General features: G+C 55.6%; 1 protein-coding gene across 8 annotated transcripts in view; it reads left to right on the forward strand.

Annotated features, from left to right (window-relative positions):
* Positions 1-17196, forward strand: part of CIPC (CLOCK interacting pacemaker) — a 66644-nt gene that overhangs the window by 45873 nt on the left and 3575 nt on the right. The window contains exons 1-4 of one of the 8 annotated variants that reach the window (XM_089322421.1): positions 3544-3600; positions 8103-8245; positions 8533-8702; positions 12451-12620. In XM_089322421.1, coding sequence (XP_089178547.1) covers positions 8591-8702; positions 12451-12620 — 282 coding nt within the window. In that variant the 5' untranslated portion in view covers positions 3544-3600; positions 8103-8245; positions 8533-8590. The other 7 variants (XM_070065031.2, XM_051825994.3, XM_008271997.5 and 4 more) reach the window with 7 other exon arrangements.

The following is a 17196-nucleotide window of genomic DNA, read 5'->3' on the forward strand; positions in this document are numbered from 1 at the left end:
TTTCTTTTTTGACAGGCAGAGTGGACAGTGAGAGAGAGAGACAGAAAGAGAAAGGTCTTCCTTTTTCTGCTGGTTCACCCCACAATGGCCGCTGTGGCCGGCGCACCACGCTGATCCAAAGCCAGGAGCCAGGTGCTTCTCCTGGTCTCCCATGCGGGTGCAGGGCCCAAGGACTTGGACCATCCTCCACTGCACTCCCTGACCACAGCAGAGAGCTGGCCTGGAAGAGGGGCAACCGGGACAGAATCTGGCACTCCGACTGGGACTAGAACCCGGTGTGCCAGCGCCGGAGGTGGAGGATTAGCCTATAGAGCCGTGGCAACAGCCTCAAACCCAGCTTTTTTAAAGATTCAGTTATTTATTTGCAAAGCAGTAAGACAGAGGTTGGGAGAGGTAAGAGAGAGACATAGGCGGCATCTTCCATTTGCTAGTTAACTCCCCACATGGCTGCTACAGCCCATGTTGGGCCAGTCTGAAGGCAGGAGGCCGAACTTCACCCTTGTTTCCCACACAAGGGGCAGGCACCCACGTACTGGCCCATCTTCCAGTTTTACCAGGCACATTAGCAGGGAGCTGGACCAGAAGCAGAGCAGCCAGACCTGCAATCCAATACGGAATCCTAGCGGCACAAGTTGGGGCTTAACTCTGTTGTACCACACCAGCCCTAAATCCAACTTTTATCTGTCCCATTAAAATGTTTTTTTTTTTTTTTTTTTAAAGATTTGAAAGGCAGTTATATAGAATCAGAGGCAGAGATGAGGGAGAGGTCTTCTACCTACTGCTCACTCCCCAAATGGCCACAAGGGCTGGAGCTTCTTCTGGTCTCCCACGTGGGTGCAGGGGCCCAAGCACTTGGGCCGTCTCCCACTGCTTTCCTAGGCCACAGCAGAGAGCTGGATCGGAAGTGAAGCAGCTGGGACTCGAACCCGCACCCATACGGGATGCGGCACTGCAGTCAGAGGCTTTACCCACTGCATCATAGCTGCCCCCCACCCCCTTAAGTTTTACCTGCCTGTTCTACCTTGTCCAACAACAAAATCTGAACACTTTTTCCTGTTCTGATTCTTAAAGATTTATTGCCTGCAACAGCCAGGGCCCCAAACTCCATCTGGGTTTCCCACGTGCAATGGAGTGAGTGTGGCTAACAGCTAATTGCAGATCTCTTGCTTCTGTACATATTAGCTCTGCTTGCTCTACGGCTAAGGGTGGATCTTGCAAAACTATGTGGGCCCAAATTCCAAGGAACTGAGAAAGGACACAACCCAAGTGTTCTGCCTAAGATGACAGAAGCGCGCCCTTCACTGTTATCTCACAACCATATCTTGAGTTTGTCATTGTTCCTGGGTTTGTTATTAACTGGTATCTTACCACCGCATTCTGGGATTTTTATTGTTCACTGCATACTATAAAAAGCTGTGTATCTCGCTGTTGGGTGGCCAGGCTGATTGGTTGCCTTGCCTCTCGTTTTCATTAACATGCACGCGTGACTCACTGGGTCTGTAACGTTCTATTTTAGCTGACGCCTGGACCAACAGCAGGACCCAAGCACTTTCACCCTCTTGCTCCCCAGGTCCCGCCCCGCCCTTGCTCACCAAGGGATGTGAAGGCAAGCACTTTCCTGCCGCCTCAGCGCGGAAGCCGGCCTTCAGCTCCCTCACCTAATCTGCACGCTGGGAACGGTGTGACGTCATCAGCTTGTAGTAAGAGAATGCACAGACAGCTGCCCAGCGACTAACGACAATAAACTTCACTCCCTCCAACCCCAGAGCAAAAGTCTCAAGGGCTGTAGGCTTTTTCTCCGTTTTTAGTTACTTTTTTTTTAATGTAAGCTGTCAATCATTTATTGGCGGAGCTTAAGCTAAGCAGACACCCTCATACTCAGGACTACAGTAGCATCGTCGGTGTCGGGGTCTTTCGTGACCAGGACCTAGTAGCGCTTAACAAAGCGTGGGTGACCACCACAGGACAACTTCCCAGCACCTGGGTCCGCACGTAGCCAACCTAACTTTCTGCCATGCTGGGAACGTGAGCTCTTGAGACGCGGCGGGTGCTACTGAGAAACGGAAATTCTGCATTTTCAGCCGTTTCAGGGCTCCCCGTGCTTAGTGACTACCGTATTTACTGGACGAGCGCGGCCGGCACCGCCTCGTCCCGTTCTCCCCGCACCTGCGAACGGCTTCTTCTCGGCTAAGCCACCCTCGCTGACACAACACACCCGAACTCCCGGCGGCCTCAAGCCCTCTTCGCTTTGGCCGTTACACGTGTGCTCGCACTAACACCGGGGGCTGGCCGGAGAAGCCGCATCCCTGGGAAGCCCGTCTCGGGCAGCCGCACCGGACAAAATGAATCAAATTGTTAGGGTCGAGAAACGTCCACCGCCCCAGGAACGACTCCAAGAGACACTCGCATGCAATCAGCAAGGGGTTTATTCCGACCAGCGTGCTGGGGCTCTCTGACCACGCAGGAACAGAGCAGCCCCGAGAAGGCAAGGGTCAGGGTTTTTATAGGGTTTTCAGAGACCTATTCCACCTCACACCGCGGGAAGCTCATTAGCAAATCAACTCACACCGCGGGAAACTCACAGCACGTGCGGGGAGTTCAAAGGACATCTAGAATTATTAACGGCTATTAACGGCGGGTGAGGCAAGGGTTACACAGCTTCGGCCCCTTATCCTCACACAGGTGCAGCTGTAAAGATAAGGAACCGAAATTATACAACCCCCGCCCCACAGGATTTCAGCTTTGGGGAAGGAGGTTTGGGCCTGCAATTTTCTAGCTCAATTTCTTCAAAATATCCAACGACACGATCACGCAGTGAGAAGCCCCTCGAGAGTAGGTCTCGCGAAGCATGGTCACAGGGGTGGACGGGAAGACAAAACAACCCCTCCGACAGGCCTGGCAAAAACGTGAGCCGCCCGCGGGGAGGTGGGGACCGCCCCGTCACCCCACCCGCCTGCTTACGCCGGGCGCGCCCTGTCCGGCCCCCAACAATAACAACGTCCTGGCTGCACATACTACAGGGGAATGAGCCCTTGGTTTCCCTCGGGAGTCAGGCATCCCGCCATAACCGGCCCAACCCCGGCTCCCCGGAATCCCGTACCACAACCACGCCAGAGCCGCGAACGGCTCCACGCCGCCGTACAAAATGGCGGTCGCGCCTCAGGAACCAACCATAGAGACGTCCGCCCGCCGCGGAGAGAGCGGCGACGTCCCCGCGCGCCTTCCGGCAGAGGCGGAAAGTGAGTTCGTCTCCAAGGGCTCTTCTAGGAAGGTGGCGCGCAGTCTCTATGGTGCCGGGTCATCCGAGCCGAGTCACGTGGTGGGGAAAGGCGTCGCGGAGGCGCGGGGAGGAGAAAGGGGCGGGAGGCCGGGGGGATAGCAGGAGACCCGGCGACGACGGGGTTGTCATGGAGCCTTGGGGCCGGATTCGCGCATGCGCCACCTCACGCGCTGGGCCGGTCGTGGAGCGACCCTGGCCCTAGGTGAGAAAGGGAGGGCTGGGCCCGCGGGAGGAAGGCGGGGATGGCGCGGCGGGGGAGGGTTTGGGCGAGGAGAGCGGGGAGAGAAGGTGGAGGTAGAGGACAGAGGAAGGGGCGCGAGGTAGGCGCGAGGGCGAGCCGGCACTTCGGGGGTCGGAGGGTGCGCCCCCGCCCACGTAGTTGGTTTCGCTGCGAGGGGCGGGGCCTGCGAGGAGGGAGCCGTGTGCGGGGAGGGGGCTGGTGTGCGGGCCCAGGGGTAGCCCTAGGCGTCCGGAGCCCGGAGGCCTGTCGGGCTCTGAGCCGCGGGCCAGGGATGGACTGGGGAGTGGGTGGCAGAGCTGCAGCCTGGGGAGGGGGCTGGGCCTCCAGTGTGGAGCTGGGGGCAGTGCCCGTTCGGGTTCCAGGGCGCCGCCGGTGTTCTGTCTGTCTCGCAAGGACCGGCTGCCGCCCACTGTGCTGGTTACTTCTCGGGGTGGCTGGCTAGCTTGCCAGTCGTGGTGCCAGGAGTAGGGGCGTGGGGGAGGTGGGCAGTGCGGAGGAAGGAGTTGGTGGTGGGCTGGAGGGGACCCAGGTCCCGACTGTTGCCGGGGCGTTTGCCGTGGGAGGCTGGTGTGCCAGTCGCAGCACAGTCGCAGGGTCTGCCCAGTTCTGCCCTGCGGAGCTGGCAGGCTCGTGGATGCCCGGAGGGTGCACATGCCGCCTGGCACAGCCGCAGCGTGGGCCGCTGCGAGGGGAGAGGCGGCGAACCGCCCGGCGCGGGGTTGGAGCGGTCTCCCCTTGGACAGGTGGGCGTGGAGAGCAGTTGTCTGGGCTCGGGGCTCAGGGTCCCTGAGCTTCCAGCCCGGCTGGAGAGTTCAGTGAATGTGGTGGTGTAAGATTTAGGTAGATGGGGCTTTTCCACCAGTAAAACACGTTCTCTCCCAGAACGGGTGTCTCGGAGCACGCACGCGGAGAGAACTGGAACGTCCTTAGAATACTAAGCCGTTTTCTGGGTGGCAGCCTTGTTGAAGGTGGCTTTGTCACTTTATTGTGTTTAAGCTTGGGCTCTCACCCCACACTTCTGTCCATGCACGCATGTTATACACGTGACGCGTCTTAAAGGGAGCTCGCACTCCGAGGAGCCCTGCCAAGAGTCTATAAAAGGAGAGATCTGAAAGCCGCATTTCGGGCCCTTTCCTTGTAACCTCGGGTCTCCCTCTCGTCCTGAGCTCACGTCTCCTCGGAGATGAGGAATGTAGATCGGAGGCTTTGTTGCCGAGGTCTCACTTAGGAGGAAGGGGAGGTGAGATTATGTTTCCTGCGGAGGACAGGACCTGGAAGTTGGGTGTGGAAGTGACCGTGGGGCTTGGACAGGCAGGATCTTGACCTTCGAGCCGTGTGAGCATTTCAGGGAGCCAGAGTTACTGTGCTGTTGGCTTCCTCGCACGTTCGTGCTGGGGGCTGAGCTCGCCACAGTGGAAGAACTCCGGAGGTTGGGGAGATAAACAGACCAGTGTAGGGAGTGCATGTGGCATGGACGCACGAGCCTGTGTGAAGTGTGTGTATTTAGGAACCTGTTCTGTGCCCTGCATCGCGCTCGTGGACTGTGGTGGCCGTGGTTTTGTTTGGGAACGTGTGTTACTTGTACACACACAGGAGCCCGGTTAGGGCTGGTGCTGACAGCGTGGGAGCGCCAGTCCTTGGGACACGGAGTCCCGTGCATGGGGCGTGGGATGTTTGGAAAGCCATGTGCGTGCCAGGAAGCAGAGGTGACACAGGGTGAGAGCTTAGGAACCAAGCCATCTCCAAGCACCTGACTTTGAAGTACTGCTGAAGAGGGAAGGCTTCGGGTGTTGCCATTTGCCCTGCCCGGGGATTGAGGGCACCGGCAGTGACCCCTGTGCCCAGGGCGTCACGTGCTGCCAGGTGTGCGTGGGTCCTTGTTCCTGGCTAATTGGCACCCTCAGCCCACTGGAAGTGCCGCTCCTGCCGCTCTGAGCCCACGGGAGCCGCCCTGGCTGGCACTGAGCACCTCTGCTGCTCGAAGAGTCGTCAAAACAGCGCTTTCCTATTTTCAACCATTTTCCCATCTGAAATCACCAGTTTAGCGCTCTGGAGGAGATTATACCTTGTTTGTTTCCAGCTGCCCAGGCTCTACAATTTTAGCATCTGTTCTCCACTTAAGCGGTTTGTCAGCATTTCAGAATTTTGATTTCACGATCAGAATTAACCTGCAGGTTCGCAGTGAGCCCCAATGAACTCCTGTGTCTTTTCTATAGCTCTGTAGGCTGCACTTCAGTAACAGTAGCGGGACGTTATTGACAGTGAGACTTACAGAAGACGCTTTATCTGAAACACCTGTAAGATAGCTCATGATTATAATGTGAAATTTTACCGGGTTCTTTTTTATTTTCTTTATTTGAGAGACAGAGAGGGGAGACAGAAAGAGAGACCTGCCATTTGCTGATTCCCTTCCCAAATGCCTGCAACAACCAGTGTGTGGCCAGGCTGAAGGCGGAAGCCAGGGACTCTCTGGGTCTCCCGCAGGGTGGCAGGGACCCAAGTGCTTGAGCATCACCTGCTGCTCCCAGGGTGTGCATTCTCAGGAAGCTGGAACCGGGGGGGGGGGGGGGGGCTGGACCGGGACCTGCGCTATCCAGTGTGGGTTTTGGGCATCCCACCTGGCAGCTTCACCACTGGGCCAGAGGCCCTCCCTGTCGCTTTCTTAATGGGTTGCAACTAACAGGCGCCACCTTCCTAATCTAAATCCACAGCATAGTCAGACTCGAACGGCCTGAATGCCTGTCCAAGGCCACCTCTCCTTCCCCTTGGAGGGAAGCGCCATCCGCTGTTGACAGTGTTATTTCAGGAAAATGACACCATGCCGTTTGTTGGGTCTCTTGCAAAAGGATCCTGATTTAATTAGCGTTTGGTACGTCATCTGCCTTTTAGACTGGGTCGTCCGTGCTGTTTAACTTCACAGCTGTCAGGGAGAGACACTGCTTTTGCAAAATGCTCTGCAAGCTGCGACAGCACCATTGTCTACCTTCTCTGCACGTAGGATTAAACGTGTGGCCTGCAGGAGCCTGGCCCCTTGAGTGAGTGAGACACGGGACAGAAGTCTCACTTGGAATTATATTTACAGCTCACTCTCGTTCGGATCCGTCTGTGTTCCCTTCCGTCCAGTCCTACCAAATGCAAAAGTAGGAGCGAGAGGGATGCCTGAGGTTGCCGTGAACAGCCTCATCTCGTTTCATTTTGTTTCGAAGCTTCCTCTGCCTCTGAGTCGCCGGTGCCCTTCCCCAGCCCCTGCGCCAGCAGTGTTGGGGCACCTGGCGCTGCCTCAGACGCAGCACTGTACTCACCTGCAGGGCCTCGGGCTTCTCTCGCTCAGAGGACCCCAGGCTGGAGCCATGACGGGACTGTGATGAAAACCGCCCAGGCCTTGCCCACACCGCCCATCCAGTACTGTCCCCAGCGGCCCTGCTGGCCCCTGCCCTCGCCTTGCAGTAGCACAGGTGTCCTTCCCATGCCGGTGCTCGGTGACTCAGATACTTACTGAGATAGCTGAAATGTTCTTGGCCTCTGCTCACCTGCTGCAGGGCTCTCTGTCTCCCTTCACTATTGGCCTACATCTGGATCTGCTGTGGACCGGCAGGTATCACTGGGGCCAACCAGGCTTCGCTCCAGGCCTCCAGTCTTTCATGTGACTGCCTACCCAGCATCTCAGCTCGGATGACCCAGGTCACTTCAGCCTCTTTGTGACCAAAACTGAAGTAGCCCAGCCCCTCCACCCTGCCGACCCCACACAATCCCCTCCTGAACTCTTCCTGGCCTCCCGAGCTTAGAACTCGGTACCACATCTCCTCCTCTCTCATTTGCAGTAACCAGTCCTGTTCGCGTCTCCCGTCTGTGCTGCCATCAGCTTCATTCACCTGCGCTGGGGTCATAGCATCCAGATGACCCAGTGTCCTCTTGCCTCTTTCCACTTCAGTCTTGATCCAGAACCCAACAGTTTTTAAAACGCAGATCTGATCCTGCCACTGTTCTGGGTGAAATCCTTCCATGCCTTCCATTAGCCTTTAAGCTAATCGCTAACATCTTTCCAACATGGATTTCAAGGCGCTGCCTGTCTGTTGGCCATGCCGTAGCCAGTGCCGGTGCAGAGCGCCCTGCCTTCAGAGGTATACCCTGCACACCGCCTCTCACCTGGCCGACTCCTGCTCACCCCTCACCCTGCAGGTCGCAGCCACGTGGCGCTTCCTCAGTCCCTCAGACTGCCAGCCTCTCGTCTTCAGGGCGCTCCTAGGTTGTGTGGCTGCTTCATTAGTGTGTGTCTGTCTCTAGATCTCAGGCTCCAGAAAGGAAGCAGGTGCATCCTGTTTTGCCCCATACCCCTGTCTTAGCACAGGGCCTGATTTCCGAGTGAGCACCTATAAGGGCACTTGTCTGGGCCTCAGTCTTCATCTCTGTAAAATGGGTATTGATGAGGAGGACACAGGCTCATTAGCAGCAGTAACCGGTACAGACTCCTACGTAGCACAGACATCTCACTATCCGTGATCTCCTGTGCACGTCGGTGCTACTTAAGCCAAAAAGGAGCCCTCGTGTATAAGGAGTTGTTTTCACCCCATTCATCCAAAGAACCGCCAGGTTAACTTGAGAAAGTCTACACGCTGGAAGGCGGCCATAGGTCATGAGCCAGCAGACAGACACTGGGAGAGCAAGAGCGAGCCTGGTCACTCAGGGTGGCCCTCCTCGCCCCTGCACTTTCCCCAGGGAGGAGGGTGAGTTGATTGGGTTGTGCACTAATCAAATGTGCCTTTGTTAGCATCTTACAAAGCTCCCTCTGACTCTGGTCTGAGTGCCTTGAATTTTTAATGGAATTGGGGGTGGGGAGGGCAGCAAAAGGACTGAGTCTCCTTTTGGGTGGAAACCACTCTGTGTGGTGAACTTGAAGCCTTTGTCGGTTGAGCCGGCTGAGGGGAGCTTTTGCCCGCACGCCAGTCCCCGCTTGGCCCAGCTGTCTCACTGTCCAGCCAGTGACTTCTTCCGCCACGGTTGTATTTCACAGGGAGGCCCAGATGAAGAGTGTCCCGGTCAGGCCGCCTCCAGCCCCAGCCCCCTGAGACATGGAGAGGAAGATCCCACCCAGGGAGAGCCCCAGAAGACTCCCGGCCAAGCTCGGCAAAGGCCCCGAGATGAAGGCGGCCGCCGAGTCAGACAAGGACTCCGGATTCTCAGGTACTGATACTTTATCCTGTGTGCGTTGCAAGGGCTGCTCTGCCTCGCACGCGGCCCCCGACAGCCGTCTGTGAGATGGGGTGAGGGGCTCTCTGACCTCCTGGAATGGTGCCTCCATGGCTGGTGGTTCTGAGAATGAGCTGGCGTCTTCTCTGGTTTCGACTCTTGGAAGCGGTTACTGGGGGAACCGTTTCTATACTGTCCTGTTGGATCCTCTCGGTGGGACAGTGGAACGGTGACATTGCAGGGGCAAAAACACACCGCGTGTTGCCTTCTGAAATGTGAAAGCTGCCAGCTAAGTAAAAGCAGTCTGTCATTTGTTAAGATGACCTTTTTTTTTCTTGCTAAGAAAGTAATTTTGCTGTGTTAAAAGTTCCCACTTCTCCGATGCCTGCCCACCCCCACTCCCCAGTGTGTGCACTTTGCACTTGGATTGTGAGCCAGCTGGGCCACTCCTCAACTTGAGTCTCAGAACCCTTTCCTACTGGCTTGGTAAAGGCTTCGCTGCCTTCCCCAGGAGGCTTGTGTTTTTAATCTCCAGGTCTGAGGGTCCTGTCAACATTTCTGCCCCACGGAATGCCGGGGGTGATGCCTGGGGACTCTGGCTGAGTCAGCATCCTGAGAGTAGAACTGTGTTGAGAGGAAGGTTTCTATTACCCCAGTTCCCAGGGACTAATCCATCAGTTTTGTCAACTTACGGATTTATAGAGGGAAGCGCGCTGTTGGCACCCTCAGTCTCTCCTGTCCCGAGACTGGTGTATTTTCCCCTTGTAAGCACGCTGGATGAGAAGCCAAATTATAAATAGACGTGGCTGGAGAGCACCAGGGCACCGGCGGGGATTAGAGCGAGAGGCATTAGCTGTCCTGTGCTGCCCTGGGGCAGCTCGGGGAGGGGCAGTCGACCTCTGTGGCTTCGGGTTTTCTGCTGTCTCAGTGCAGCTGCCCAGGCTTGCTTCACATGAAGCTCACCCGCCATGTCTGAGGGAGAGACAGAAGGCGGCCTCCTATCCACCAGCTCACTCCCCAAGTGGCCACAATGGCCAGGGCTGGGCCAGGTCGAAGCCAGGAGCCTCATCCAGGTCTCCCTCGTGGGTGCAGGCGCCCGAGCACTCCGGCCGTCTGCACTGCTTTCCCAGGCGCACTCGCAGGGGCTGGATCGGAAGTGGGGCGGCCGGAGTGAAGCCGGTGGCAGCCTGAGCCCTTGCGGGCTGGCCCTCGTTGACTGCCGTTGTTCTGCGAGGGAGCACTTTCCCGAGTGCCTGACGGATGGAATTCTCTCCTCATTCAGCTGTCAGCCCCTTAGCATCACCATCCCCGATGCTCAGATTGAGCCACATTTGGCCAGTGGGGGTCCCTTCTGGGTAGCCTGGTGTCTTTCTGACGTGTCCCCGTCAGTGTTGAGGCGCTCCCTCGCCTGCTGGGACCGCAGATCGTCCAGGCTGACCTTGTGCTCTCCCTGCCAGGATTTGGAATCAGCTGCCTCTTCAAGGAGCCCCGGGTTCCTTTTTGTGCCGACTGGTGTTTGGAAACCAAGGTGCGGCACCAGCCATGCACATTGCTTCGTCTGTTTGGGCCTAGTGGTTCTTAACCAGAGGTGCGCGTTTGGATTATCTGTGCTCCCCGGCACCAGGTAAATCGGTGCCATTGGTTTGGGGAAGGCCCACAGCAGCCCTAATTCTTGAAAAGGTTCACTGGAGATTCTGAGTTAGACCTCTGCTGATGAGCGCCTTTCTGGTCACACAGTCCTCTCCAGGTGGAGAACGTACAGTTGCTGGCAGTGACATTCCAGTCATGCCTCGTCCAGAGAGCCATTTTTTAAGCAAACAGTGTTTTCATTTTATTTTTGTTTTGAAAGACAGTAGCAGATCCTCTATCCACTGGTTCACTCCCCAAATGCCCGCAATAGCTGGGGCTAGGCCAGGCCAAGCAGGAGCTGGGAACTCAACCCAGATTTTCCCACGTAGTGGCAGGGTCCCAAGTACTTGAGCCATCAGCTGCTCTCCCCTAGGGTATGCATCGGTGGGAGGCTGGATCAGAAGCAGATATCTGATATGGGATGTGGGTGTCCCAAGAGGCATTTCAGCTGCTGTGCCAAACACCCGCCCCTTCGCCTAGATTCTTGGTGAGCAGTAGCAGGGTGCACAGTCTCTTGGTTTGATCCAGCAGGTATCTAATTCCACCCATTTTGGATGGAGTTTCTATAAGGCAGTGTTATTGTCTGCCTTGGAGAGCATCTTCCTACCGCCCATCGTGCAGGCATGCTCCTGCACAAGGACGACAAAGAAGCTGCTTACAGAGTGAAGGGAGCAACAAAGAGGAACACTTAACCTTGAGCTTGATGGAGGGATCGAAAGCTTTGTAGTTAGAAAATTCAGGAAGAAGCTGTGTGGATTCCAGCAGGAATGTGTATTCTAGGGCTCACAGCTGGCTTTGTGTCGTGTTTGTGGTGCCCAGAGCCTGTCAAGGTCTGTATCCTGGCTCAGCCCCCATCCTGCCTCCCCTCCCTTCTCAACCAGGTCCTGAAACTGTGGGAGTAACTGAGAAGCCTTCAGCTCATTTCTGCTGTAGGTGTGTTGATTACTTTCTCGTGAGCCCTGATGGTACCGGTCTTTATGGGAGAGTTAAAAAAGGAAGTCGAGGGGCCGGCACTGTGGTGTAGCAGGTAAAGCCGCTGCCAGCAGCGCCGGCATCCCATATAGACACCGGTTCAAGTCCCGCCTGCTCCACTTCTGATCCAACTCTCTGCTGTGGCCTGGGAAAGCAGAAGATGGCCTTGCACCTTGGGCCTTTGCACCTGCTTGGAGACCCAGAGGAAGCTCCTGGCTCCTGGTTTCAGATTGACACAGCTCCAGCTGTTGCAGCCATCTGGGGAATGAACCAGCAGACGGAAGATCTCTCTCTGTCTTTCCCGCTCTGAAGCTCTGTAAATCTTTTTTTTTTTTTTTTAAGGAAGTTGGACTGTCCTAAGGCAGTGATTCTTTTTTTTTTATTTTCTTTTTTAAGGTATATTTATTTATATATACACTTTATATATAAATATATAAATAAGCCAGGAACCAGGAGCTTCTTCTGGGTCTCTCACATGGGTGCAGGGGCCCAAATACTCGGCCCATCTTCTATTGCTTTCCCAGGCCATTAGCAGCTAGATTGGAAATGGAACAGCCAGGACTCGAACCGGAGCCCATATGGGATGCCGGCACTGCAGGTGGAGGCTTTACCCGCTACGCCACAGCGCTAGCTCCTAAGGCAGTGATTCTTAATCTTTTGGGATGAGATGGATAATTATGGATCGTTTTGTAAGCCCCATGAAAGCCAAAGACCGTCTCTAAAATTCTCAAAAGCACCTGTGAGAAGTGGTCCTTTCCATTTCAAGGGAGCCAGGTTAAGGCCCCTGTTTCGGTCCTGAGACTGAGTAATTTATGAAGCAGAGGGTTTCCCTAGCAGATGGTTCTGGAGCAGGGAAGTTCAAGATCAGGCAGCCGCAGGTGGTGAGGCCTCCCGCTGAGTCCTGATGTAGTGCATGAGAAGATGTGTGCAGAGAAGAGAGGAGGGCCCCAGGGGCCAAATGCCTTACAAAAACCTGTCCTCTGAAAGCTAATCCATCTCAGGGGGGGCATATTCCTCATTTATGAGCGCCCCCCCACCCACCCAAATGCCTTTCACAGGCCGCCCCCTCCAGTGCCTTGGAGAGAAGAAGCCTAGGCCCCCGCCTAGACCCTCAGTGACTGACTGTTGTTCTGCCCTCCAGATGGGAGCTCGGAGTGTCTGAGCTCCGCGGAGCAGGTGGAGGCCGAGGACGTGCTGAGCGCCTTAGGATGGAGCAGACAGGCCAGGCGCAGGCCGAACTCCAGACCTGCAAACCACGCCTTCCCCACGCTGTCCCCCATGGTCGTCATGAAGAATGTGCTGGTCAAACAGGTGAGACTGACCGTCAGGGCCTGGAGTCTGCCCGTGGACACTGCTGAGCGTCCTGTGTGCAGGCGCTCCCTCTGCCAGGGAGGTACTTCAAAGCGGCTGCCGGCCCCACGCCGGTGCACACTTCCTTCCTGGGCCAAGGATGGCACCGTTTGGCTGCCAACGTTATTTTGAAAGGAAGTCCAGGAATCACAGTGTGTGCGCTGCCTTTTGAGAGACTGTTACCTCTGTAGTTGTCATGTGTCGTCAGGGTCCTTGCAGTGCCTGCTTCAGCCGTAGGTGAGCACACGCGCAGAAGTGGCATCGTTTCAGCGGTGCGTTCGAACATGTGGCGGAGTTTAGGGAAGATACAGAGAATCTCTTTAATTTGAGTTGCAGGGAGCTTTTGTTTAATTTTACTTGAGAGTCAGAGAGACAGAATTCCTACTGGTTTACTCCCCAAATGCCTGCAACACCAGGGGCTGGGCCACGCTGCAGCCAGGAGCCGGGAACTCACTTCAGGTTTCCCACGTGAGTGGCAGGGGCGCAACTACTGGGCCGTCATGTGCCGCCTCCCGGGTGTACCATCAATGAGACTGCTACCGGGCCGTCATCTGCCACCTCCCGGGTGCACCATCAACGAGACTGTAGTTGGAGCGGAGCCGGGACCCAAGCCCAGCTGCTCTGATACAGGGCAGTGTCCGAGCTGGCATCTGAACTGCCAGACACCTGCCTGTGTGGCACACTCGGATTTGTGCCAGTGGAGGCAGTTTGTGTGTCTCTTCTATTACATTCTTTTTTTTTTTTTTTTTTTTTGACAGAGTTAGACAGAGAGAGAGAGAGACAGAGAAAGGTCTTCCTTCTGTTGGTTCACCCCCCAAATGGCTGCCTCAGCCGGCGCACAGCGCCGATCTGAAGCCAGGAGCCAGGTGCTTCTCCTGGTCTCCCATGCGGGTACAGGGCCCAAGCACTTGGGCTCATCCTCCCCTGCCTTCCCGGGCCACAGCAGAGAGCTGGCCTGGAAGAGGAACAAGTGGGACAGAACCTGGCGTCCCAACCGGGACTAGAACCTGGGGTGCCGGCGCTGCAGGTGGAGAATTAGCCTAGTGAGCTGCGGCGCCAGCCTCTTCTGTTACATTCTGAGTGTTTCTTAGTAATCAACCCAGAGCCACGTTATTAGACAAAGAGGCGTTTGGTGTGGGGTGGCTGTGCCAGCAGCACCCACACAGCACTGTTGGAGGTGGAAAATACCTGCTGGGGGCTTTATTCTGCAGCTCTGCGCGTTGCATGATTGCTGTCTGGGTGGGGAAGAAGACTCAGACGGAGCCTGAGCCGAGCTCCGGTGTTTGACGCTGCGACGTCTATCAGGGGACCTGGACTGAGCCAGGATAGGGCGGTGTGAGGGACAGACAGCATTGACGTGAGCCAGAGTGGCCCGCTCGCCCTCCCGTGCTCTGAGAATGCGCCGCGGCCCTCCCGTGGGGGCACTGGGGTGCTGGAGAAGACTGAAACTTGAAGTTTGCTGGGGGCAGTTGACCTTCCCATCCTAGGTCAGAGTCAGAGCACATGGCGGCCGTGGCTGCAGGAGAGCTCCGTGCCCTCACCATGGCCGTGATGGCCGAGGAAGGCAGGTGCACTCCCAAGGGGCTGCTGAGCTCTGAAAGGGACTGAGGTGTCTGGTGAGCCCCATCTCAGCCAGAAGCACAGCTCTGCTGACTGAGAGGAGCCCTGGAGCCTCTGCGGCCTGGCCAGCGTGCCTGTGGCCTCCCCGGGCTCCTCCTGCTGGCCCTGGCTCCCTGCCTTCGCTCTGGCTCCCTTGTCGTTGCTCTTTTCTGTGTGTCTGTTTACTTCCGTTCTTTGTTGTAGGCGAGGCTGGTGGCTCCCGCAGGCTGAGGGCACTGGCGGTTAGGGCCCGGGAGTGTTTCCCGCAGACGCAGTCCTCAGGGCAGGCCGCTGAGCTTGCTCAGGGAGATGGGGGCTTGGGGGACCGACTGACTGATGAAGTAGTCTAGGGGTTTTGCTTTGCCTTTTTAATCATGCTCGAATCCGGCACATTCTAAAGTTAAAATAATTAGGTGCTTTAAAAAGCCTCGGCCTTTTGTGCGGTGTCTTGGCTATTGCTGCTTGGTTCTGACTAGTGTTCTGTCCAGGGTCTGGTTCTGGTTCTGCCACTTGTTCGGGATTAATTTGCCACCATGGACTTGAGTTTCTCCATCCTGAACACGACGGCTTTATGTGAAGTGATTCTGAGGACCTCTCCAAATCTCAGGTGGCTTTGACATGAATGATTTAATTGTAAAATCTAATCACTGGAACAAAGAAGCTGTATGTCTGTTAGGAGAGTGGGCGGCGGTGCAGCATTCGGAAGCACGCAGTGACGTCACCTTGGGAAAGTGGGCATTAGCTTGTGGGTCCATCCACCTTGTGGCCAACCTTTAAGACAGTGCACTTGAGGGGGAGCTAAAAGTTTTGCTATTTTTTAAAAAATATTTATCTATTTGAAAGGCAGAGGTAGAGAGGGGGAGAGAGAAAGATATCTCTTACTTTCACTGGTTCACTCCCCAAATGGCAGCAATGGCTGGAGCTGAGCTGATCGGAAGCCAGGAGCCAGGAGCTTCTTCCGGCTCTCCCAGGTGGGTGCAGGGGCCCAAGCACTTGGACCATCCTCCACTGCTTTCCCAGGCACCAGCAGGGAGCTGGATCAGAAATCGAGCAACCAGGACTTGAATTGGCGCCCACATGGACTTAGCCTTCTACTCCACAGTGCCAGACCCAAAAGTTTTGCTTCTGACTGAGCCAGTTTTTCAAGACCTGTGATTGTCACCCTCCGAATCTTGGACCTGGGATGAGTTTTCAGAGTGAGGGAGGGTGAGGCAGTCTCTGGCTTACGCAGGTTTTTCTACCCTTCAGACGTGTCTGTTCTGACTTAATCCAGTTCACGTGACCGACTTGTTGCTCTCACACACTGGAGCTCAGCTTAGGCTCCCTTCTAGATGTCGTCTTTCCTGTCTAGACAGCGATCACACGCATTGGAGGTCGGGGCAGTGTGCCTCCGAGCCTGGAGCACTTGCTTTTTTGTATCCCAGAGTACATTTGAACACCAGGAGAGCTCCAGAATGGACCGTCCAGACCGTCCCACCCAGGCACAGGGGTGAGTTAGTGCTGGCCTCGAGCTCCTAGCCCTGCAGCCCAGAGGCTGGCACGTGGCAGAACACGTGTAGGTGTGGGAGACAGCCCGTAGAGTACTTCCGAGGAGCCAGGTGATCCAGTGTGACTCACGGGCTGAGAACTGGTGGCTTCTGTCCGCCTACCTTCATCTGCGTTCTTAACCTTTGGCTGGAACTGGAATGGCTTTCCAGTACTGGAGACAGCTGGCCACACCCTTTGTTACTAGATTTCATAATAGAACAAAAGCAGTTCAGTAAGTTGGGTTTTAGAATCAGGCTGGAATCCTAGCTGCTTCACTCGCGCTTGGTGACTGAAAGCAAGTTTTCTAAGCCTCAGTCTTGGGCTGGCACTGTGGCGTAGCAGGTAAAGCCGTCACTTGCAGTGCCAGCATCCCAGATGGGTGATGGTTTAAGGCCTGACTTCTCCACTTCCAATCCAGCTCTCTGCTATGGCCTGGGAAAGCAGTAGAAAATGGCCGAGTCTTGGGCCCCTGCACCCATATGGGAGACCCAGAAGAAGCTCCTGGCTTCTGGATCCTGGCTTCAGATCAGCCCAGCTCCGGTCATTATGGCTATCTGGGAAGTGAATCAGCAGATGGAAGACCTCTCTCTCTCTCTGCCTCTGCCTCTCTGTAACTCTGCCTTTCAAATAAATAAATAAATCTTAAAAAAAAAAAAAAAAAAGCCTCAGTCTCCCACGTATGAAGAGAACTGGTAACCACGTCATGGGGTGGCTGTGGGGGGTAAGTGTGAAGCACTGCACTGATGCCAGTGTGGTGACCGCCGTCCACATCTGAATGGGCGTTTGTTTGGTAGGTGTTCCTGCCTTAGAAACAGGTACCCGACTCCAGATAATAGATGACTTTTCAATGAAGAGCTGGTGTCAGGTAAAGGAGACTCTGGGTGTCACTGAAGGAAGGGAGACTTTGATGGGAAGTCGCATTTAACTGCCTCGCGATTAGCGCGTTTGACTTCACACCAGGAAGTCGTCCCAGCCATGTTCTTATGCCTCAGCAGTGACCCTCACTGCCATTCCTTCACCTACCTGCAATTGTTTTTTTAAGGTTTATTTATTTGAAAGGCAGAGCTGCAGAAAAAGACAGAGATCTTCCGTATGCTGGGTCACTCCCCAGGTGTCAAAACTGCCATGGCTAGACCTGGCCAAAGCCAGGAGCTGGGACTCCACCCGGGTCTCCTGCAGGGTGGCAGGGGCCCAGGCACTCAGGCCATCTTCTGCGGTTTTCCTAGGCACATTGGCAGTGAGCTGGGTCAGAAGTGGAGCAGCCAGGACTCAAACCAGCGCTCACGTGGGACGCCGGCATTGCAGGTGGCGGCTTAACCTGCTGTGCCACACAGCCGGCCCTTGCTTTTCAGAGTAACAGCACTTGCATAAAAACACAATTCCTCCAGCTTTCCCTTAGGAAAAGTGAAAA

This window comes from Oryctolagus cuniculus, chromosome 20, assembly GCF_051225735.1.
Source record: "Oryctolagus cuniculus isolate XC-2025 breed Fujian yellow rabbit chromosome 20, ASM5122573v1, whole genome shotgun sequence".
In the NCBI taxonomy this organism is placed as follows: Eukaryota; Metazoa; Chordata; class Mammalia; order Lagomorpha; family Leporidae; genus Oryctolagus; species Oryctolagus cuniculus.